The sequence below is a fragment of the Erinaceus europaeus genome, chromosome 2 (genome assembly GCF_950295315.1).
Source record: "Erinaceus europaeus chromosome 2, mEriEur2.1, whole genome shotgun sequence".
Taxonomy (NCBI): Eukaryota; Metazoa; Chordata; class Mammalia; order Eulipotyphla; family Erinaceidae; genus Erinaceus; species Erinaceus europaeus.
In genome coordinates, this window is record NC_080163.1 from 64,319,693 (window position 1) to 64,343,656 (window position 23,964).

Sequence of the window (23,964 nt, forward strand, 5' to 3'; positions counted from 1 at the left end):
CACCTGAGGAAGATGGATTCTGAAATTGAGGCAGCTTCTTAATGTGACTCAGATCTACAGAGATGCAGAGGTCACATAGATTCCTAAGCTGAATATGGGTCCCAGATAAGATCAAATCAGTGGGGGTTGTAGTCAACCATATTGATACACCTTTCCCATATTTGGGAGCCACTCTCTTCTCTGATCCAGCTTTCTGGTCCTTTTTCTAGCCATGACATCATCTCCCCAGACAATAACTTGGATCCACCTGCATATCAGATGCCAGGCTCAGAAAAAAACAAACAAACAAAAAACCACTAATATAGTCATGGACCCTTTGAAATATAACTAAAATAAGCCAACTAACTATCTACAAAACAAAGATCCCTAACTGTTCATCTGAACCATTCCAGCCTTTAGGTTCATGATTAGTCAACAATTTGTTTGGCTTTATAACTTAACTCTTTTTTCAGCCACCAGGTTCCTGATGCTAACATGATGCCAACCTGACTTCCCTGGATAGACAACACTACCAGTGTGTCCTGAAGCCCCACTTCCCCAGAGCCCTTCCACACTAGGGAAAGAGACAGGCTGGGAGTATGGGTGGACCTGTCAACACCCATGTTCAGCAGGGAAGCAATTACAGAAGCCAGACCTTCCACCTTCTGCACCCCATAAGGACCCTGGGTCCATACTCCCAGAGGGATAAAGAATAGGAAAGCTATCAGGGGAGGGGATGGGATATGGAGTTCTAGTGTCGAGAATTGTGTGGAGTTTTACCCGTCTTATCCTATGGTTTTTGTCAGTGTTTCCTTTTTATAAATAAAAATTATAAAATATAAATAAATAAGTAAATAAATAAATAAAAGAACTGCTCTACTATCTGATCCAGTGTTCTATTTCTAAGAATAGTTGTATTAAGAACACAAAAAGTTATGATATCTGCCCACCAGCATTACATTACAGCACTATTTACTATAGCCTTGATAGGGAGAAAACCCATATGCCCAATAACTAGTAAGTGAATTTTAAAAGATAGCATAGGAGAGTCATAAGGAGAGATGGAATTAAGTCATTTATTTCAGTCATATAATTCAGTCATATATTTCAGTCAAATACTCAGTCATAAGGAGAGATGGAATCTTGTCAATTGCAACACCATGGTTGAAGCTGGAGAAGATCATACTAAGAGAAATAAATCAGATAGAGAAAGATAAATACTGAATAATCTCATTTTACATAATATACAAAGGGAAAAAAGGTAACAAAGCACAATAAAAGCAAATATTAAGACTATGACTGCAGAATAGACATTAACAATATTGGGTGTGGGTTAAAGGGTGGAGGGCATCCGAAAATACAAATTTTATTGTCATTTTAATGATGAGAGTAGACAGCATGCATTTTGAACATGTTTGAAAATATACCTCTAAACCCTATATAATTTTGTAATACAGTTTTTCCTTAAATAAAGATAAATTAAAGAAGAGGAGGGATAGCATAGTGGTCACGCAAAAATACTTTCATACCTGAAGGCCTGAAGTTCCATATCCTATCCCAGTACCATCATAAATCAAACATAAGTGTTGCTCTGGAAAAAATAGAAATAGGAGGGTCTAAGGAGGTCAGTACACAGCAGACGGAAAGAACATATTTGTGGGTGAGAATAATGTGCAGACATCTATCACACATAGACGAGAACAACTCTACTACTGTATTGTAAACAATTATTCCCTCAGTAAAATTATTTGAAAAAGAAAAAAACTATAAATAATATAGGCAGACTAAAAATAGATAGTCAATAATCATGTAATTATTATAACATTCATTAACCAATATAATCAAAATACATTGACAACATAAATTATATTTAGAATAGAGGGATTTCAGACCCACTAAAATGAAATAAAAAATTAAAACATAAACATTGATGTGAAGAAAAAGCCTCACATATTTAAGGTGGGACTGAAAATATATATGGAATTAAAAGGTTGAAAATGTTTTGGAACTGTCAACTAAAACATACCCCATGCCAGCAACTCTATTCTTAAAATCTAGACAAAAGAAATGACTACATATATTCACTAATTAACGTTAGTAGTACAAGATATAAAAACCTACACATTTTTTAATGGCTGCAGCTATAAAAGAACCAGGTATTAATAAGCTATACAATGGAAAAATAGATGTTCTGTGCATTCCATGCATAGTAGAAACCAATGGAGTAGAAAATGAAACAATTAGTATGTAGGCCAGGAATGGATATAAAAAGCATATTTTAAAAATCATATTTAAAAACACACAAAAGGGTATATCATGGTTGATTTGATTGACATAAAGTCCAAAAATCTAACCTATAATAGACTCGCAGGCAGTGCACACAATGCCATGTGAAGGGGCCCTGACTTTGAGACCTCAGTTCCCACAAGCAGAGGTAAGCTTCATTAGTAGTGAAGCAGAGATGCAGGTGTCTTTCTCTCTATCTTTCCACCTGCTCATCAGAATTTCTCTCTGTCCTATCAAAAAGAAAGGAAAAAATAGAAAAAGAAAATAAATCTAACACATGTTGTTACAGGTAATGATTGTTAGGGGTCAACTAGAGCCTTTTTTGTTTGTGTGTGTTTTTCTTTAACTTTTGATAAGGTTCTAGATTTTATCTAAATTAGTTTTTGTTCATTTGCATGTTAATTGAGCTGTAAACTCAGGATCTGGAGTAGGTGTTTAAAGGCAACTAAAGGTTTACTTAAGGTGTGTAAATGACTGTTCCTTGTGATCTGGAGTTGGACTTCCCCAGAGCCCCACCCTACTAGGGAAAGAGAGAGGCAGGCTGGAAGTATGGATGGACCTGTCAGTGCCCATGTTCAGTGGGGAAGCAATTGCAGAAGACAGACCTTCCACCTTCTGCATCTCACAATGACCTTGGGTTCATACTCCCAGAGGGATAAAGAATAGGAAAGCTATCAGGGGAGGGGATGGGATACGGAGATCTGGTGGTGGGAATTGCGTAGAGTTGTACCCCTCTTGTCCTATGGTTTCGTTAATGTCTCCTTTTTAAAATAAATAAATAAATAAAAATGTTCCTTGGGCATTCCCTCAACTCTGCCTTTTCAAATTGATTCTGCTTGGTTGTTGTTGATGTTGCTGGTTTTGATTTTAGCCTCACAGAAGTCAAAGCAAGTGGAAGCCTAGAGCCTGCGCATAGATTTACCCTCTGCCTTGTGACTCTCCCTTGTTCTCATAGTAGCTGCTTCCTAAGCTCCTAGGCTCGCGCGCACCTCAGGGGTCTCCTCGAGCCCAACTGCCCCATCCACACTAGCCAACCGCCTTCATCCTGGCCTGTTTCTAGGACCTCCAGCTATGTGGTGCCTTCTGCTGCTGAGCATGGGACTCGCGGGACTCCAGGCAGAGTACAGTATGTAAAGAAAACCCCCTCCTCTCCCCTCTTGGGAATGCGAGCTCCAGCTCTCAGAGGAAGCTTAGTCCTAACTTGCCAGTCTTGCTAGTCAGAATCCTCCTGGAGTTCCTGCTGGCTCTCTGGTTTTGTCTTGGTTGCTTAAGAAACATGGGGAATGGCACTACTAAAGTGAACACAGCAAGAATGTCCTTCCTACTTTGCATTTTCAACATTCTGGACTAGGTAGCTTAGAAAAATAAGAAGAATTTCTTTAAATTTTTTTTAATGTACCTGCCAGACAGTCTTTCGACTCAGGGTTTACCCAAGTGCTAAAGCAATATATCTTCTTCTCTTTAAATGCCTTGAAATTCTAGAAGGAAGTCGGGACTGGGATATTAAAGAAAAGTGAAAATAAGAATTGCTGTACGGAACATTATGACTTTATACGAGGAAATAAGGAACATTATGAATTTATATGAGGAAATAAGGAACATTATGAACAATATGAGGAAACAAGCGTTACTCTAATAAGACATTTTGTACTTTGCAGATAGTGAAAGACTACGGGTGCAAATCACTGTACCAAAGAAAATAAAGTCGGTAACAACTGACGGAGTTGAATCACAAGTAATTAATATTTTTCAAGACTTAAAAATCTAGAGAATATATCTGTCATTAGGAAATAACCCAGCTTTATCCCTCCATGCATGCCGAGCAAATGAGGATTTTCACAAAAGTGTAGTGCAGTTACACTTATAATCAATCAAAGCTCCAAGTTCCATCTTTTGTATTTGTTTCACTCTTGATTCACCTGAACCATTTATATATTCTCAGTTCATTTACCTGCCAAACTATATTTAAAAGAATTATTGATGTTAGTTTTGCATTTTTTTTGCATGGAATGACAATCATTATTTGAAAGAAATTTTCTATGCATATTAACATAATTTTCTTTAATGTTCCTATACAATTAAAAACAATTATAGTTTATAGAGGTTAATTACATAAAATAATTTTTGTATAATTATATAAAATTTATATTTATACTGTTTTTAATTGTATAGGAACATTAGACAATTTTCTCTTGAGATCGAAAAAACACAGGGATGTGCATTAATAATATATAGTCTGTCTCTTGAAAATAATAGTCCGTGCAACTTAATAAGAGAAATCACAAAAGCTAAAGTTGGGTATGATATATTGTAAAAGAAGAAATAATACACTAATAATGATATATTAACAATTGAAATTAGTATATCTGAAGTCTAAAATAATCTAGAGAATATTTTAGATTATACAATCATTTAATCAATTTTCTGAAAACAAGATAAAAATATAAAACCAATTTTACATTCTATTCTAACAAGCAAAAATTTTAATTGAAATATTTTTTTACAGTGGATAATACAAATATATTTTACTAGGAAAAATGTGAAGACTAAAGCATACAATGTATTGAAATCTTATGTAGAAATACAGTTTTTATAGATGAAAAACTGGAAAACATGTCATTTCTTTACTATTTAGCACCTAGTGGTATTTCTTAATTTTATTATTTGTACCTAAAGAGAGCTGATAGAAAAAAACTACTTTCAAGTGTTTTTAAAATGAAATATTATAAAGGCAATATGCACTGCAGAAAATATAAATGAATCTAACAAAGATAGAAAAGGCTCATCAAGTAATTTAAAAAAGATGAATTGAAAAAAAAACCCTAAGTATATTGAGAGTAATCAAAGCCTTTGAACTGGAATGCCCAATAATATTGAATATCAAGACTCTCTGAATTAATTTGAAGATACTAAGTTGTTCAAATGTTAATAAAAATTTCCTAATATTTGTTAATAGTTTTGCTATAAAATTCAATGTTTTAATTGCAAGTATCATTAAAATAAATGAATGTTAAGAAGATCCATTTACAGAAACGGTTTTCTTTAGGCTGGTTTTCTACACTTTAGATAGTTAATATAAAGATATATTTTTCCCTCCTAACATTGTTTTCCTTTTTTATCTTATAACTATAACAATCTGCCAGATCTCCTACAACATTGCAATTGATGGGAAAATGTATACTGTGACTCTAATACAAAAGTAGGTGATCTATATTATTTTAACATATCATGTACATTATTTGTAATGTATTTATTCTGTATTTGTAAACATCCTAGATGTTACTAATTTTTCGCTTCTTTTATACTTAAAAAAAGTAGAATTTGAATCCATAGTCTCTGACTTCATTCTCTCTCCTCATTAGCACCCAATTTCTCTTTGACTATCATATGGTTTTACAGAGGACAAAGTTGATCTATTTTTATCAATATGATTTGTTTTTAATTTCCTTTATAGCCAACAATATTTGTGCAACGAACTATGGTACTAAGCAAATGATTTGCATATTTTAGAATCTACTAAGGGTTTAGAAGATGGCTGTAATTAATTAAACTCAATGCCATATTTGATGAATTTTGAAAGAACAAGTACTTCATACTAAGGTGTAAAAAAAAATATCCAGACATAACTGGGAGACAGTAAATGAAAGTACATAATGCTTTCTTTTTCCTTTTTCTCCAGGGTTATTGCTGGGGTTCAGAGCCTGCACCGCGAATCCACTGCGCCTAGAGGCTATTTTTTTTCCTTTTTGTTGCCCTTGTTTTTTGTTGTGGTGGCGGTTATTATTGCTATTGTTGTTATTGATGTCGTTGTTGTTGGATAGGACAGAGAGAAATGGAGAGGGGAGGAGAAGACAGAGAGTGGGAGAGAAAGATAGACCCCTGCAGACCTGTTTGACTAGTTGTGAAGCGACCCCTTGCAGGTGGGGAGCCGGGTCCTCAAACTACTATCCTGATGCTGGTCCTTGTGCTTTGCACGATGGGCGCTTAACCTGCTGCGCTACCGCCTGAGCCCCTACGTAACATTTTCATGCCTAATGTCCCAGCGGTAAAATCTCTGAACTACCATGTTGTAGAGCTGAATATTGCTGTATATCTTTATTTTTCTCTCCCATGAAAAAAATTAAGAATAAGTCATAATTTAATAGTCCTGTCTCCAATGATAATATGTTTCTAAATATAATGGGGGGGGAGCAAAAAATAGCAGACCTGTGTAGTGTGCCTTCTTTGTCGTGCATGCAACCCAGGTTACAACCCATCAGCCTCTGTATTTGGATAAAGATTTGATGCTCTGATGTCTTTCTCTTCCTCTTTCTCTCTGTCTCTGCCTCTGTCTGAAAAAAATGGATGTAAGACCTACTGAGGTCAGAGCTATAGGTCTTGTGAGTAGCACTTTACCTCTAAGGTTCAACCAAGTGCAGGTGGTCTTTTCTGGACACTTGGAAGTCTGTCCACCCCTTGCCCTTGTTCTTCCCTAATAATTAGGCTGAGCCTAAATTACCCTGGAGTGGGAGAAAGACTCACCACCTGCTAATGCCCATCTAAACTTTGGGTCTCCGAACTCAGCAGTGTTTCTGGTGCAGCTACATTCTCAGGTTTTGCTACTCTTTTTTACTTTTACGTACAGAAACACTAAACTCTTTAACACTGTTTCAAAGATGGTTATTCTCAGACAGATGCAGTCTGTCTGTGCTTATGAGGAACAGAAACATTCAGGTTCCTGTTGGTTCTTCATCTTCAATGATTTCATCATTAATTTTGGGGCTGAGGAATTATAATAGTTTATGCAACAACTTTTTATGTCTGAGTCTAGGTGATCCCAGGTCCAATCTCTGGCACCATGGTGTAGTGATTTGCCTGAAATGAGTTGTGTTTTGCTTAAAAATAGGACTTCTTTCATATCATACCATTCATAGGCTATGATGGTTTCATTTCTTTTGCAATAGAATGATTTATATATCTTTATTTGATATCTCTAGTTAAAACATTAATACTAGATTAAACAGAGGTCATGTGAGTGAATAATCTAGTTTTGTTTCTAATGTTAATGAAAAGATTTTTTGCTTTCACAATTGGTTATGATAATAGTTATGGATTTGCTGCGCTGTGGCTTGTGGTGGTACTGGGGATTGAAACTGTGACCTCAGGGCACCAGGCATAAAAGTCTTTTGGAGATTTTATTTTTCTTCTTTTTTAAATATTTATTTATTTGTTCCCTTTTGTTGCCCTAGTTGTTTTTTATTGTTGTAGTTATTATTGTAGTTGTGATTGATGTTGTTATTGTTGGATAGGACAGAGAGAAATGGAGAGAGGAGGGGAAGACAGAGGGGAGGAGAGAAAGATAGACACCTGCAGACCTACTTCACCACTTGTGAAGCAACTCTCCTGCAGGTGGGGAGCCAGAGGCTCAAACTGGGATCCTTCCCTGGTCCTTACACTTTGTGCCACAGGCGCTTAACCCACTGCGCTACTGCCCAGCTCTTTTATTTTTCTTTTTAATATCAGATGGAAAGAAACAGAAAGGGAGAGAGAGAAAACTGGAAGGAGATACTTCTCATAACAGATCCACCATAGTATAAGGCATGATTCTTCCATATGGTGTTTGCATGGCAAAGTGTATACTTTACCAGATAAGCTATTTCCCAGACTATAAATTATTTTTTAATGTGGCATCAGAAGTTGAACCCTGGGTTTCATGTACCATTGAGACATCTGCCCAGCCTAGATATCTTTTTATGAGAGAGAGCAGAAAGTACTACTACACTGTTCAGAAAATTATGCTCACTTTGTTGGATTCTTATAGTGATTTGCTTCAAAACCAAGGCCCCATAGGTGCAAGATGGAAGTTCTCCCTCTGAACTATGTCTATTTTCATTTCAAAAAAAACTTATTTCTTGTATAGGGATAGAAAGAAATCAAGTGGGAAAGGGAAGCAGAAAAAGAGAGAGAAAGAGATATCAGCAGCACTGCTTTACTGCTAGTGAAGTCTCCCCTGCAGATGGGCTCTGGGGGTTTGAACCCAGGACCTTGTGCATAATAATGTGTGTTTCTATGAGGTGTGCCTCCAATCAGACCTTCTTCGTCTTTTTTAAAATTTTAACAGTTGTTTAGTCTTCATGTGTTTGAGATGTTTCCAGTTTTATTTTTTTTTATTGTATTTATTTTTTTTACCATAGCACTGCTCACCTCTCTGGCTTATGGTGGTGCTGGGGATTGACCTGGGACCTTTGGTGCCTAAGGCATGACAGGCTTTTTGCATAACCATTATGCTATCTCCCCACACCTCCAGTTTTATTTTGTTGATTTTTATATTATATCATGATAGGAAAAAAAAACTTGATATGATCTGAAGTTTTGTGAATCTCTTGACGTTTTCCACTCCTATATATCCCAAGTGTATCTGGAAAAATATATAACTTCTTTTCTTTCGGAGTACAATATTTTTGAGAATGTTTATTAAGACCATCTGAGCAAGTTTCTAAAGTTATCTATGTGTTCTCTTTCTCACTTCTTTAAATAACTGTAAGTGGACAAAAAAATACCTGTAGTCTTGATTTATTGTTTTCAATACTATGCACTGTGTTCTAGTAATTCAGTTAAGTATATTAACATTTAGTTAAATTGACTTTTCAATTTGGCTCCCTAGCATTTGTTGGAGATATATATATATATTTTACATTAAACTTATAGCCATTATATATAGAATGCCTATTCCTATCTTTTTAATTTTTTTTATTTATTTAAAAAAAGAGGCATTAACAACCATATGATAAGAGGGGTACAGCTCCACACAATTCCCATCACCAGATCTCCGTTTCCCATCCCCTCCCCTGATAGTTTTCTTATTCTTTAGCCCTCTGGGATGATGGACCCAAGGTCATTGTGGGATGCAAAAGGTAGAAGGTCTGGTTTCCGTAATTGCTTCTCCACTGAACATGGGCTTAACAGGTCCATCCATACTCCCAGCCTGCTTCTCTCTTTCCCTAGTAGGGTGGGGCACTGGGGAAGCAGAGCTCCAGGAAACAGGGGTTCTCTGTCCAGGGAACTCTGGTCGACATCCTGCTAGTATCTGGAACCTGGTGGTTGAAAAGAGAGCTAGCATACAAAGCCAAACAAATTCTTGAATAATCATGGACCTAAAGGCTGGAATAGTGCAGATGAAGTGTCCTCCATTTTGTAGATAGCTAGTAGGCATATTTTAGTTATATTTCAAAGGGTCTATAGCTATGCTAGCTTTTTTTCCTGAGCCAAGGGATCCAAGTTATTTTCTGGGGAGATGATGCCATGGCTAGAAAAGGGACAGAAAGCTGTATCAGGGAAGAGAGTAGCTCCCTTTTTTGGGTAAGGGTATAAATATTGTTGACAGTAAACCCCATCAATTTGATCTGGTCTGGGTCCCATATTCAGCTTAGGAGCCTATGTGACCTCTGCATCCCTGTGGATCTGAGCTCACTTTCTGTGTTCATGAATAAGAACATTCCAAGTTGCCCCAATATTGACCCATCTTCCTCAGGTGTAGCATAGTGTATGTTGTCCTGCCTCCCTTCGGAGGATGGAACATTCTCTACTGTTGTTGATCCAAGTTGAGGGCAAGGTCTTATGGGGGCCCAAAAAGGGGTCTTTTTTGTTGTTCCTGTTAGAGATGACCAGTAACACTGGAGAGAGGGGTTTATTTGAGGTCTAGGCCCATCATGTCTGTTTGGGAATTTGACTAGGGCCCCAGCTGATGAGGTGGCCTGATAGTAACTAAAGAGTCATCCTTAAAATATGCCAGTCTCTTGCCCTTATTAAGCTTCAGTAGTCCTTGCTTTGCTAACGTTAGCTTTGGAGTGAGTGAGATAATTGTGATAGGAAGTAAGTGAGTAGGCTATCTAAGTCTAATTAGATACTATTTCATTAGGAACTTTGTACTCACTCATTGCAGACTATTGTGTACTTTTGCTTTCAAGTATGTATTTTGCACTAGTTTATGGATACGTGTGAACATATGCTCTATCTCATGGGACCTGGTCTATATGTAGGTTTTGGAACTTTATTAGGAAGTGAACCACCTGGAATGGAATTAGAGAATACTATGAAACTAAAGGTCTCACCCGAGTAATGAAGCTGAAGGGTTGTCATTCCACACCTGAAATCTCTGGACACAGTCTGAAATGAAGCATACTGAGGTAGTACTCGTTGCATTGATTATGTTGGGATCAGTGGATGCAATATTGTTTGATATGAATTTAAAGAAGCATGTTGAAAATGCACCCCACCCTAAGGTTCCAGGACTGGGGGAAATATAGGCTCTATAGTGGAAATGTGAGGTTCCTGCTGTCTTAAGCTTCAAGAAGACAATAGATGGCTATTGTTATAATCACATTGTTTGGTAGTTGGGTTAACTTTGAAAAATACCTTTGTTAGGATTTACATACCCAACATCACCATAATTTATGTCCTTTGACATTATTTGAATATAGCTGTGCCACCAGTTGCTTCTGTTCTCCCTGGTCTAGGCTTTTGAGAAAGTTAACATATCAAAGACTCAGCCTACGTATTAAAGACTCAGTCTGTGCTTTAAAAAGTTTGAGACATACAATCAATTTTTCTCCTCTTCTTTAGGATGACCAAAATTAACCATTGTTGTTTTTCCATTCCTAAGTGACTGGGTGTCCTATCCATTGTGAGAGAAACTGGTTTATCTCTACCTCTTCTCTCCACTCTCCTTTTTCCCTCCTCCTACTATTTAAAAAAAAAAAAAAAAAAAAAACCTCTTTCACTGCTCATCCTTTTTTCTTCTTTCTTTCTTCCTTTATTTTTTTTATTCTTTCCTTCCTTCCTATTTCTTTTGTTTTCTGAATTCACTGATAGAGTCGCTTGTGAATTATTTGGGGGAATAAATCTGACTCAGAGTGGACTCTTATGTGTGTGTGTCTTCTCTACTTTACTCTTTCCCCCTTTCTATCCCAAGAATTTATAGTGGACAGTAGATTTGCATAATTGTTTATACTTGCTTTCTCTTTTTTCCAATCTCGTTCTTTTTCTTTTGTGTGGTTGCTATTTTTTTCTTGGAATAGAGGTATTGTTTGGCTAAATGTTATTGGTTGAACTGCATCAATCCTTGACTCAGTTACTATGGTTGTAATTTCTGAGGTTGGTGACTGCACTTGTTATAAAGGTCTTTAGTATAGAATGGCTTATACTCAAATCACAAAAACTGAAAAACGATAGAAGAGAAAAATGAAAATTATGATAGTATACAGAGAAAAACCTAAATAATACAGGAGAAAACTACTGGAAATTATCAGACCATATAGAAAGGTGGAAGGCTACAAAATCAATGTACAAAAATCAGTGGCATTTCTTTATGTAAACACTACATCTGAAGAAGAAGACATCCAGAAATCACTCCCATTCACTGTTGCAGCAAAATCAATAAAATACCTAGGAATAATGCTGACCAGAGAAGTGAAATACTTGTATACTGAAAACTATGAGTCACTATTCAAGGAAATAGAAAATGATACCAAGAAATTGAAAGACATCCCATGATCATGGATTGGAATAATTAATATCATCAAAATGAATATTCTCCCCAGAGCCATATACAAATTTAAAGCATAGCCATCAAAGTTCCACCAAGCTTCTTTAAGTGAATAGAACAAAAACTACAATCATTTATCTAGAACCAGAATTGCCAAAACAAACTTGGGGAAAAGAAACAGAAATGGAGGCATCATACTCCCAAATCTCAAACTATATAATAAGTCAATCATGATCAAAACAGCCTAGTACTGGAAAAAAATAGGCACACAGAGCAGTGGAAGAGAATTGAAAGCCCAGAACTAAACCCCCACAACTATGGACATCTTGGATAATCTTTGATAAGGGGGCCCAAAGTATTAAATGGAGGAAGGAGGCTCTCTTCAATAAATGGTGCTAGGAAAACTGGGCTGAAACATGTGGAAGAATAAAAGTGAACCACCTTATCTCACCAGAAACAAAAATCAACTCCAAATGGACCAAGGACCTGGATGTTAGAACAGAAATTATCAAAAACTTAGAGGAAAACATTGGTGGAACACTTTACCACCTAAACCTCAAGGACATCTTTGATGAAACAAACCCAACTGCAAGGAAGACTAAAGCAGAAACAAATCAATGGGACTACATCAAGTTGAAAAGCTTTTGCACAGCCAAGAAACTATCACACAAAGAGACCCCTCACAGAATGGGAGAAGATCTTCACATGCTATACGTCAAACAAGAGACTAATAACCAAAATATACAAAGAGCTCAGCAAACTGAGCAACAAAAAATCAAATGATCCCATTCAAAAATGGGCAGAGGATATGAACAAAACATTCACTACAGAAGAGAGCCAAAAGGCTAACAAACACATGAAAAATTTCTCCAAGTCACTGATTGTTAGAGAAATGCAAATAAAGACAACATTGAGATACTACCTCACCCCTGTGAGAATGGCATCCATCAAAAAGGACAGCAGCAACAAATGCTGGAGAGGCTGTGGGGAAAGAAGGCCACTTGTGAACTACTGGTGGGGATGTAAACTGCTTCAGCCTCTGTGGAGAACAGTCTGGAGAACTCTCACAAGGCTAGACATGGACCTTCCATATGACCCAGTAATTCATCTCCTGGGGATCTACCCCAAGGACTCCATAACACCCATCCAAAAAGATATGTGTACACCTATGTTCATAGCAGCACAGTTCATAATAGCTAAAACCTGGAAGCAACCCAGGTGCCCAATAACAGATGAGTGGCTGAGGAAGCTGTCATATATATACACAATGTAATACTATGCAGCTATTAACAACAATGAACCCAACTTCTCTGACCCAGCTTGGATGGAGCTAGAAGGAATTCTGTTAAGTGAACTAAGTCAGAGAGATAAAGTTGAGTATGGGATGATCCTACTCATCAACAGAAGTTGAGAAAGAAGAACAGAAAGGGAAACTAAAAGCAGGATTTGACTAAATCTAGAGTAGGGCACCAAAGTAAAAACCCTGGAGTGAGGGGGAGGGTGGATATTCGGCTTCCCAGGGCAGTGGGAGAAGGTTGGGGGGTGGGGAGGTGGAATGGGACACAGGTCTTTGGGTGGTGGGAATAGTGTTTATGTATACTTCTATCAATTTTAGTCATATAAATCTCTAATTAATATGAGAGGGGAAAATTGTATGTCTCAAACTTTTTAAAGCACAGACTGTCTTTTTAATACATAGGCTGAGTCTTTGATATGTTAACTTTCTCAAAAGCCTAGACCAGGGAGAACAGAAGCAACTGGTGGCACAGCTATATTCAAATAATGTCAAAGGACATAACTTATGGTGATGTTGAGTATGATTCAGCAAATCCTAACAAAGGTATTTTTCAAAGTTAACCCAACTACCAAACAATGTGATTATAACAATAGCCATCTATTGTCTTCTTGAAGCCTAAGACAGCAGGAACCTCACATTTCCACTATAGAGCCTATATTTCCCCCAGTCCTGGAACCTTAGGGTGGGGTGCACTTTCAGCATGCTTCTCTAAATTCATACCAAACAATATTGCATCCACTGATCCCAACATAATCAATGCAACGAGTACTACCTCAGCATGCTTCACTTCAGACTGTGTCCAGAGATTTCAGGTGCGGAATGACAACCCTTCAGCTTCATTACTTGGGTGAGACCTTTGGTTTCATAGTATTCTCTAATTCCATTCCAGGTGGTTCACTTTCTAACAAAGTCCCAAAACTTAGATATAGACCAGGTCCCATGAGATAAGAGCATATGTTCACACATATCCATAAACTAGTGCAAAATACATACTTGAAAGCAAAAGTACACAATAGCTTGCAGTGAGAACCTCCAACACTTCATCTGCACTATTCCAGCCTTTAGGTCCATGATTGTTCAACACTTTTTTTGGCTTTGTATGTTAACTCTCTTTTCAGCCACCAGGTTCCAGGTGCCAGCGTGATGCCGACCAGTCTTCTCTGGACAGACGACCTCACCAATGTGTCCTGGAGCTCCACTTCTCCAGAGCCCCAGAAGGATAAAGAATAGGAAAGCTATCAGGAGATGGGATGGGATATGGGATCTGGTGGTGGGAATTGTGTGGAGTTGTACCCCTCTTATGATATGGTTTTGTTAATGTCTTCTTTTTAAAAAATAAATTTAAAAAAGAGAATAGGAAAAGAAAAATCACATCAATAAAAAAATGGTTAAATCAAGAGCAAATAAATATGCTACCACAATGAACCAGGACAGGAGCCCAGAAAAAACTCCAAATCAGTCAGATATAACCATAGATAAGAAAAGTATACAAGAAATAGTAAACCTAATAATCACAGAAATGAAGACAGCTATGGAGCAGAGGGCTTTCAGAATTAGGGGGGGAAAAGGAGAACCTCAAAGAAAATTCAATTTACCACGAGGTAACTAGAGAAATGAAAGCTGAAATAGCTGAGCTAAAAAGCCAACTCGCAGAATAAGCTAATACTATAACTGAACTGAAGAAAGAAGCTCAGGGAATGAAAAGAAGATTAACAGAAGCAGAAAACAGAATTAGTCAGACAGAGGATGAACTAGATAAAACAAAGAGGTAAAAGAGCTCAAAAAGAGATTGAGAGACACTGAAAACTACAACAGAGACATATGGGATGATCTCAAAAGAAGTAACACTCGTATAATTGGTCTACCAGAGGAAGAAAGAAAGGAAGGGGAAGTAAATATTCTAGAGAAAATAATGGAAGAAAACTTCCCAGACCTAAACAACAGAAAGGACATTAAGATTCAAGAGGCCAGAGAGTCCTAAACAGAATCAACCCAGACCTGAAGACACCAAGACACATCATAGTTACGATGAAAAGAAGCAATAAAGAACGGATCCTAAAGGCTACAAGAGAAAAACAAAAGGTCACATACAGAGGAAAACCCATAACACTATCAGCAGATTTCTCCACTCAGTCTCTAAAAGCCAGAAGAGAATGGCAAGATAACTATCAAACCCTGAATGAAAAAGGGTTTCAACCAAGGATAATATATCCTGCTAGACTTTCATTCAAACTAGATGGAGGGATCAAAACCTCAGACAGACAACAGTTAAACAGCAACCATAACCAAGCCTGCCCTGAAAGTGGTGCTAAAAGACCTCTTATAAACAAGAACATCACTATAATACTTGCCATATATTGGAACAAATAAAGAATTGTTGAATAATGGCGTACTCCTATCTTTTAGTACCTTTTCCTTTAATAATCTATTTTATCTGTTATTTTATCTGCTGCTTTTTTAGGATAAATTTAGCATACAAATTTGTCTTCAATATTTTTTATTTAAAATCTATATATATGGCTTTGGTGCTTAAATGAGATTCTGGGTCTGGTAAAATAGCTCGCTTAATTTGTGTGCTGCTTTGACATTTGTGTAACTGAGTTTTGAGCCTGGTCCCTACTTCACTGAAATAAGTTTTTCTTCTATGGTGTGATGTCTCTCTATATCAGTCTAGGAGAAAAGAGAGTTTATTTAAGGTATAAGAAAGCTATGTCCCAAATATTTTGATAGCTTGTGTCCTCATTTTCATTGAACTCTGGGAAACATTTTGATTTCTTCCTTTATTTCCTCTTTGCCACAGAAGTTGTTAAGTAGTGTACTGTTGAGCTTCCACATTTTCGGACTCTTACTAATCTTTTGTTGATTGTTAAGTGTTGGTTTAATTCCACTGTGGTCTGAGAAGATGCTTGGGATGATTTTTATGCTCTTGAATTTGTAGACACTGTCTTTGTGGCCTCATATATGATCTGTCCTTGAGAATGTCCCTTGTGGACTCAGAATGTGCATACCAGAGCCCTTCAGCTGAAGGGCTCTGGAAATGTCCAATAGATCTAGTCTACATATCTCTTCATTCAATTCTCTGGCTTCTTTATTAGCTCTGCTTAGATGATCTATTTTAGAGAATGAGATGTTGAAATCTCATCTTATTACTGTGTTGCTATTTATGTATTTTGTAGCTCTTTCAGTCGTGTTTGGTGTATTCTGATGGCCCCTAATTAAGTGTATAATGTTAGGAATTGCTAAGTCCTCTAGTTTGTCTGACCCTCTGAGCATTATGTAATATTCATCCGTATCTTTTATTTCTATATATTTTAAAATCAAATGTGCCAGGTATGAGAATAGCTGTTTCTGCCCTCTTCTGTGGTCTACTAGCATGTATGATAGTTTTCCATCCTTTCATTTTGAGTCTGTGTTTGTCCTGTTAAGTTCAGTGGGATTACTATAGGTAACATTTAGTTGGGTTGTATTTTCTCATCCATCTTCCTATTCTGTGCCTTTTAATGGATGAATTCAGACCATTCAAATTTATTGATATTATTTAATATATTTCAATGCCACTATCATAAATTTTCCCTAAGCATTCTGATATATGGCGTGTATTAGGCGATGTTATTGTTTATAGGAGTTTTTTAGAACTTCTTTTTTTATTTTTATTTTATTTATTTTTTATTTTTTTATTTAAGAAAGTATTAATTAACAAAACCATAGGGTAGGAGGGGTACAATTCCACACAATTCCCACCACCCAATCTCCATATCCCACCCCCTCCCCTGATAGCTTTCCCATTCTCTAGCCCTCTGGGAGCATGGACCCAGGGTCATTGTGGGTTGCAGAAGGTAGAAGGTCTGGCTTCTGTAATTGCTTCCCCGCTGAACATGGGCATTGACTGGTCAGTCCATACTCCCAGTCTGCCTCTCTCTTTCCCTAGTAGAGTGGGTCTCTGGGGACAGAGATAATTTGTTGATAGTTTATTCCTCCAACTTTTGCTTGTCTGAAAAGTTTGGGGTTTTTTTGCCACCAAAATAGCATTACTAAAGATATACTAATTCTTAACTTATGTTCAGGCCTCACTAAAGACTGCAGGTATGTGATCTGGAAGATACATCTGCAGCCTTCTCCACCTGAACTAATCCTTCCTCTGAACTTTCCCAGCCTCTTCTTATCATTATCCCTCAGTTACAGGCCATTAGAGTGTGCATATTTAGTCTCATATTTTTCACAAGTGTGTATGCATGATCAGAAAAATCTGTAAGTTGTGGATTTGTACTGTGAAGGTACTGCAATTCAATAGTAGCCACGAATAAATGTAAGCTCCCTAAGTGTATTTCTAGTCAGATCTATCTGACTAGAGCTGTCGAGCACTGTAGGCAAATGTAATCCCACTGAGGACTTCAGATGGGACTTGAGTTTTGGCACTGTGTCTTTGATAAAGAAAAATGTTTGTTTATGTTCATTATCAAATCTTTACTTCTACTCACTCTTTCTGGAATAAACTCTAGGATTACTTAGACTGATTTTGAGGGGCAGAATTTGTGTAACTCATGCACCCAAAATGTTCAAGATTTTCATTCCAGCCCTTTATGATGGTTAAAACGTCTTCTTGTTCTTAGACTTCCCAGCAGCAGCTTTCTTTTTCAGTCAAACATCAAAGACATAGTGCCTCATATGTTCAGCAAATTTTATTTATTTTGTAACCAAGATACAGCTCAGCTTAAGCTTATGGTGGTGCTGGGGATTGAACCTGCGACCTTTGATGCCTCGGGCATGAAAATCTTTTGTACATAGTCATTATGCCATTTTCCGAGTCTGTGATTTCTGATAATAGCAATTTCAACTAAAGATCTTTGACTTCTCTGATCCAAGGGTTTTTGGTTGACTGTTTTGTTTATCCAAAGCTTCATTGCTCAAGGCCTACTTTTTTCACATAGAAAGCAGGAGACAGAAGAATTAGGGAAAGACACCACAACACCAAGGTGATTTGTGTGCCACCACCCCGCTCCAGGATAAGTTTTTCCATTATGTTTAAAACACAGCTCAAGCACAGTGAAACTATATAAAAGGAGTGAGGAGAGGCTCGGAGACCAGGATTTCCATGCACAACTGGAACAAAATCAGTGTACTGAGAGAATTAATTTCTCTTGATCTTGATCACCCACTCTCTGATAAACTACCTAACCACCTATAAAAATAAAAATACATCGGAACAAGCTGTAGCACTGGGTTAAATGCAAAGATTGAAAAAAATTAGCATAATGATCCTGGATGGAGTTCCCAGCTCCCCACCTGCTGAGGTGAGATCCCTTCACAAGCTGTGAATCAAGTCTGTAAATATCTATATCTTTCTCCCTCTCTGTCTTCCCCTTCTCTCTCAATTTCTCTCTGTCCTATCCACCAACAGCAGCAAAAACAACAACAACAAAGGAAAAAAATGGCCACTAGGAGCAGTGGATTAGTATCACAGGCACTGAGCCCCAGCATTAATCCTGGAGGCAAATAAATAAGTGAATGAATACATTTTAAAAATAAATATTTTCTTCATTATAATGTTGAAGGAACAGATTTTCTACTTAGTATTTCTTATCTTTATTTTACAGAAACTTTTTACCTCACAACTTTAGAGTTTATAGTTATAATGGCTCAAGAAGTATGAAACCTCATGAACAGCAACTTCAGGTATGATACTGCTGTCTCTTATGCATCTTAGCATGCATCTCTAGGAATGACTCAGGTTTGAAATGAAAGCATTTTTTGCAGTGTAGTTTTAAACAAGATATACTAGATGTGCTGACTTTCTTCAAATTTTATGCAACAAAGATGTGTGAGTCATCTATGGAATCATCTATACAAACAGAGAGGTTGTATGTTGTCAAACAGTGAATATACATGTATGTATAAATATATATGTATGTGTGCGACATGTATGCATGTGAGGGAATGAGAAGTGAGATTGGATGGGAAAGACAAAAAGACAATAACCAAGGCCACAACATCCCACCCCTGAGTCTTATAACATTCTGTCACCCTTAACTCAGTAACTGTCAGGAGGCAACCATGAGAGATAAGTTGTAGTTATAGTGCTACAGTGATTTGTTTATAAATTAAATGTATTAACTTATGGAAGTTTATCTACATGTGTAAAGAATGTATGGTATCATGTAGAGAAATTATGCTACTCAAAACTCCATGCTTATATCCAATACAGGAAATTTTAAGGAATATTATTTGAGTACATTTATTTTCATGAAATTAAGATGATTTTCATGCCTAAAAGTCACCCAAACTTAGCAAATTAACACTTTTATATAAAAGAACACATAAACCATCTAAACAGATAGAATTTGTTTTTAGTATATACAACTTACAACTGTTCAGGTAATTATGATCTAAGACAAACAGAAAGATATTTGTCATTATTAAAGAGATAATATAACAGTTCAAATGAGTTGAAAAAACAGATTTCAAGTTACATGAGATGCAAACGGATAGAAATAAATTATTATTATTGATTATATTTTATTATTCCTCTCTATCTGATTTATGAATGGAAGGAAACTCAGCAAGTAAGTTGAGATGAGCAAAGTTAGTAATCCATTTGCACAAATCAACAAGTATTTGTAGAACATTACACACAACTGTCCAAAGATACATATTTTAAAGATGTGAATAAAACATCGAACAATATATAAAAAAGAAAATCTGAGAAGTGTCTATTACCTATTTTTATAGGGTTGAATTTCCATATTGTCCATATAAATCTCTTTTTGGAAGTCTGATTTCAATATATCCTCTCATTTTAGAGTTTCTTCTGCTTTTTTTGTTTCGTTTGTTTGCTTTTTTTGTTTTTATTTCTATGTGGTAGGTTTAATGTGCGAAAGAAATTTTAACTTAATGCAGTTCATTTTTTTTTTTAACAAACAAATGAAATATTAATTTAGTTTTACCAGAGCACTGCTCAGTTCTGGCTTACGGTAGCTCTAAGGATTAAACCTGAGATCTTTGCTGTCTCAGGCATGAAAATAACATAACCATTAAGCTATCTCCCCAGCCCTAGTCCTGCTAAATGCATCTCTGATAATAGCTCAGGAGAGGATTACCTGTATTTCCTCTATGTAGTTTTTTTTTTTGGGGGGGGGGGGGTTGGAGAATATTCTTTTTCTTTTTTTTTTAATATTTATTTATTTATGCCCTTTTGTTTCCCTTGTTGTTTTATTGTTGTAGTTATTATTGATGTCGTCATTGTTGGATAGGACAGAGAGAAATGGAGAGAGGAGAGGAAGACAGAGAGGGGGAGAGACTGGTAACAATGGAGAGAGAGATTTATTTGAGGTTTATGCCCATCATGTCTGTTTCGAATCTGAGGACTCCCCAAATAGGGCCCCAGCTGATGGGGTGTCCTGATAGTGACTAAAAAGTCATCATTGAGTTTTATTCAGCTTTTGCAGTCCTTGCTTTGTGCTAAGGTTAGCAAAGCAAGTGAGTGAGAAAACTGTAATAGGAAGTAGGTGAGGAGGGTATCTAAGTCTAAGTAGACACTATTTCCTTATGAACTTGATACTGACTCACTGCAGACTATTGTGTATTTTTGCTTTCAGGTATATATTTTGCCCTAATTTATGGATACATGTGAACATATGCTCTATCTTATGGGACCTGACCTATATCTCGGTTTTGGGACTTTGTTAGGATATGAACCTCCTGGAATGGAATTAGAGAATACTATGAAAGGAAAGGTCTCACCCAAATAATGAGGGTGAAGTGTTGACATTCCATGTCAGAAGTCTCTGGACACAGTTTGAAGTGAAGCATGCTGAGGTGGTACTCCTTGCGTTGATTAGGTTGGGATTTGTGGATACAATATCATTTGGTATGACTTGAGAGAAGCTTGCAGGAAGGTGAGCCCCACCCTAGAGGTTCCAGGACTGGGGGAAATATAGGCTCTCTAGAGGAAGCCAGAGGTTCCTGCTGTCTTAGGGTTTAAGAAGACAATAGATAGTTATTGCTATAATCACATTATTTGGCAGTTGGGTTAACTTTGAAATATCCCTTTGTTAGTATTTGCTGTATCATACACAACACCACCATAATTTATGTCCTTTGACATTATTTGTATATAGTTATGCCACCAGTTGCTTCTGTTCTCCCTGGTCTAAGCTTTTAAGAGTGTCAACATATCAAAGACTCATCCTATGTTTGCATTCCTCTGCCCTCTCTGAGGAGGGTAAGGTCTGCTTCCAGTAATGGTGGATGATAAGAACTATGCCATGAATCCATTGCTTGGTTCCTCTTCTACTAATTTTATACTCTTTAATCATCAAACTTCTAATATTCAGGTGTATGTATTTTTAAGGTAGACCTCATTGTGATCTGAAGAGTTATTCTGTGATTTGTAGTTGATCTCTGGTTGTGCTTTAATGGGAAATACTGCTTCCTGGCACCTATTCCATAATTTATCTCTACTGCGATGTTTTACTCCATATACTTTTCTGCTGTCTGGAGGAGAAATACTGCTCAGAGCTGCACTTCTGGTTTATGCAATGCAGGAAATCAAACTCAGGACCCCATCCATGTGAATCCAACTATTAATTTGTTATTGGTAATTTAATAGTTATTTATAAAATTATAAGATAAGAGAAGTATAACTTCATGTTTCCCCCAGCCTTCAAGCTGAAGCTGCCATAGTTCTCCCAAATATATATATATATATATATATATATATATATATATATATATATACATATTTTTTTTTCTATCCTCCTACCTTCACTTCATTTCTAGGCCACACCTACACACCTATTACTACTTCTGAGTGTCCATTCATTTTCTTCTTGCCTCTCAGTTAAAAGGAATGCCACCTGACTTTCTCTGATGTTTCCTGGATTCTCTTCCCTCTTAGTGATGGTATAAAAACAAAGATTCCTAATCACACATGTTCCAGGTCCTGGTGGAATTGGGGTTCAGAGCACTCTAGTTATCTTCTTACCCTTACCTACCTCTGGGAATGTCGGCCAAAATTCTTTAGGGGGTGGTGCAGAAAGGAATTCTGTTCTGTAGATGTTTCTTTGTTGGGCATGAATATTGGTTAGTGGGTCCATGGCCCCAGCCTATCCTCTGTATTTCTCTAGTAAGGTAGGGCTCTGGAGACCTATAGCTGAGGTTTAACCATAGCCACTGGTGATTTTCTTTTCTTTTTTTTCTTTCTTTCTTTTTTTATTTTTTTAAGTAGGTATTTTTCAAATCATGCTCAATAAGATTGGGTTTCTATTGGAATATTAGCCAGTAGCACTAAGTGGCCTGCCTGCCCTCAGGAGAAAAATCAATTTAAATGCAAATCCTAGTCAGTGTAGTTTTCTTCTGTTGCTAGTTGCTCCCCATAGCTCCTACACTCGTTTATTTGCCTGTTTTTGTTTGTTCAGTGGTTTGTTTGTTTTTTTAATTGCCACCAGGGCTATTGCTGGGGATTGGTACCAGCACTACAAATTCACCATTCCTGGTGGCTATTTCTTTCTTTTTATTTTTTTCTATTTTATTGGAAAGGACAGAGAGAAATTAAGAGGGGAGGGAAAGAGAGAGGAGAGAAAGATAAGACACCTGTAGGCCTGCTTCACCACTCATGAAGCATCCTCCCAGCAGATAGGGAACAAGAATTTGAATCTGGGTCCTTGCTCTTGGTAATGTGTGCACTCAATATGGTGCACTACAATCCAGCCCCACCCACTTGCCTGTTTTGATAGCTGGGGTTTAAATGATTTTTCTGGAATTCACATCTGTTATCTGTGAGATGGTGAATCCAATGCAAGCTACTTGGTTATTTCTCTCAAATAATTTTGAGAAATGTTTTTTTTGAATTTATCTTTTATCTCCACTTTGCAATATTAAGTCAGAAGAATAAAGTAAAAATAAGTGTCTCATTACTTTTCATCCTTGATCATAAAGACTGAGATTGTAGTATTTAATTTTTAAGAGAATATAATATAAAAATGCATTTAATCTTCTTGAAACTGTAAAGAAAAAATTGGCTCTCTGAGCCAGTACACACTGAAGGCTCTATGCCTACGAGTCCTTACCTTGAACACCTAGAGTGAAAAAGAACATTAGAGAATGCAGAGTAAAATAGGAGAATCCCAAGATACCAAAATAGGAACCCTGGGGTCTTCTCTTGAACACTGTGACATAAAAAAAAAATTCGCAAAACAAAGGGTGGAGACAAAGCAGCAGGGCTGGAAGGCAAGGAGAGGAGGAAGGACTGGAGGAAAGGACGCAAACATCATAGACATCCTTTTCATGACTATTCTTGACTGTCTCTAACTTAATGCAATAACATTTTGTTTTGATTAATCAAACAATCAGTGACCTCTAATAGTAATTTCCATACTCACATACTACCCTTTAATAAATACTCTACCCTTTATTATAATGAAGAGTAGTCTTTATGCATGGTAACCTTTGCACTTAATGTGTGCACTGCTACCTGGCCCCAAAAGTAGGAACTCCTAAATGGGCTGGGATCCCTGGTATCAAATATGCAAACTTATAAACCCATTTAAGAAGCAATTACTATTTTACACAGACACACTAGTAAGCATATATGCTTCAGAATTTGAAGATAGTACCTATAACATGAACTATTCTAATAGAGATACACATATATATCTTTTTATTCTTCAGGATTTTTGCTACTACCGAGGTTATATTGAAGGTTATCCAAATTCTATGGTCATCATTAGCACGTGCACTGGACTCAGGTTGGGACATCAAATTTTATCTGCTTATAAAATTAGAATATTCTTTGGGGAAAAAACTGAACAAATTTTAAAGAATGTTCAAGGGTTCTAAGTTGAGGATGTTGATTTCTGAAATCAACAATACAATAAAAATCAAC

General features: G+C 36.8%; 1 protein-coding gene across 3 annotated transcripts in view; it reads left to right on the plus strand.

The window, feature by feature from the left end:
* Window positions 1-3,302: 3,302 nt before the first annotated feature.
* The window catches only part of ADAM2 (ADAM metallopeptidase domain 2), a 68,701-nt gene continuing 48,039 nt past the window's right edge, over window positions 3,303-23,964 (plus strand). For 2 of the 3 annotated variants that reach the window (XM_060182117.1, XM_060182124.1), the window contains exons 1-5: window positions 3,303-3,391; window positions 3,924-4,000; window positions 5,409-5,464; window positions 18,680-18,758; window positions 23,751-23,827. In XM_060182117.1, coding sequence (XP_060038100.1) covers window positions 3,337-3,391; window positions 3,924-4,000; window positions 5,409-5,464; window positions 18,680-18,758; window positions 23,751-23,827 — 344 coding nt within the window. In that variant the 5' untranslated portion in view covers window positions 3,303-3,336. The remainder of the gene's footprint in view (window positions 3,392-3,923; window positions 4,001-5,408; window positions 5,465-18,679; window positions 18,759-23,750; window positions 23,828-23,964) is intronic. The other variant, XM_060182133.1, reaches the window with a different exon arrangement.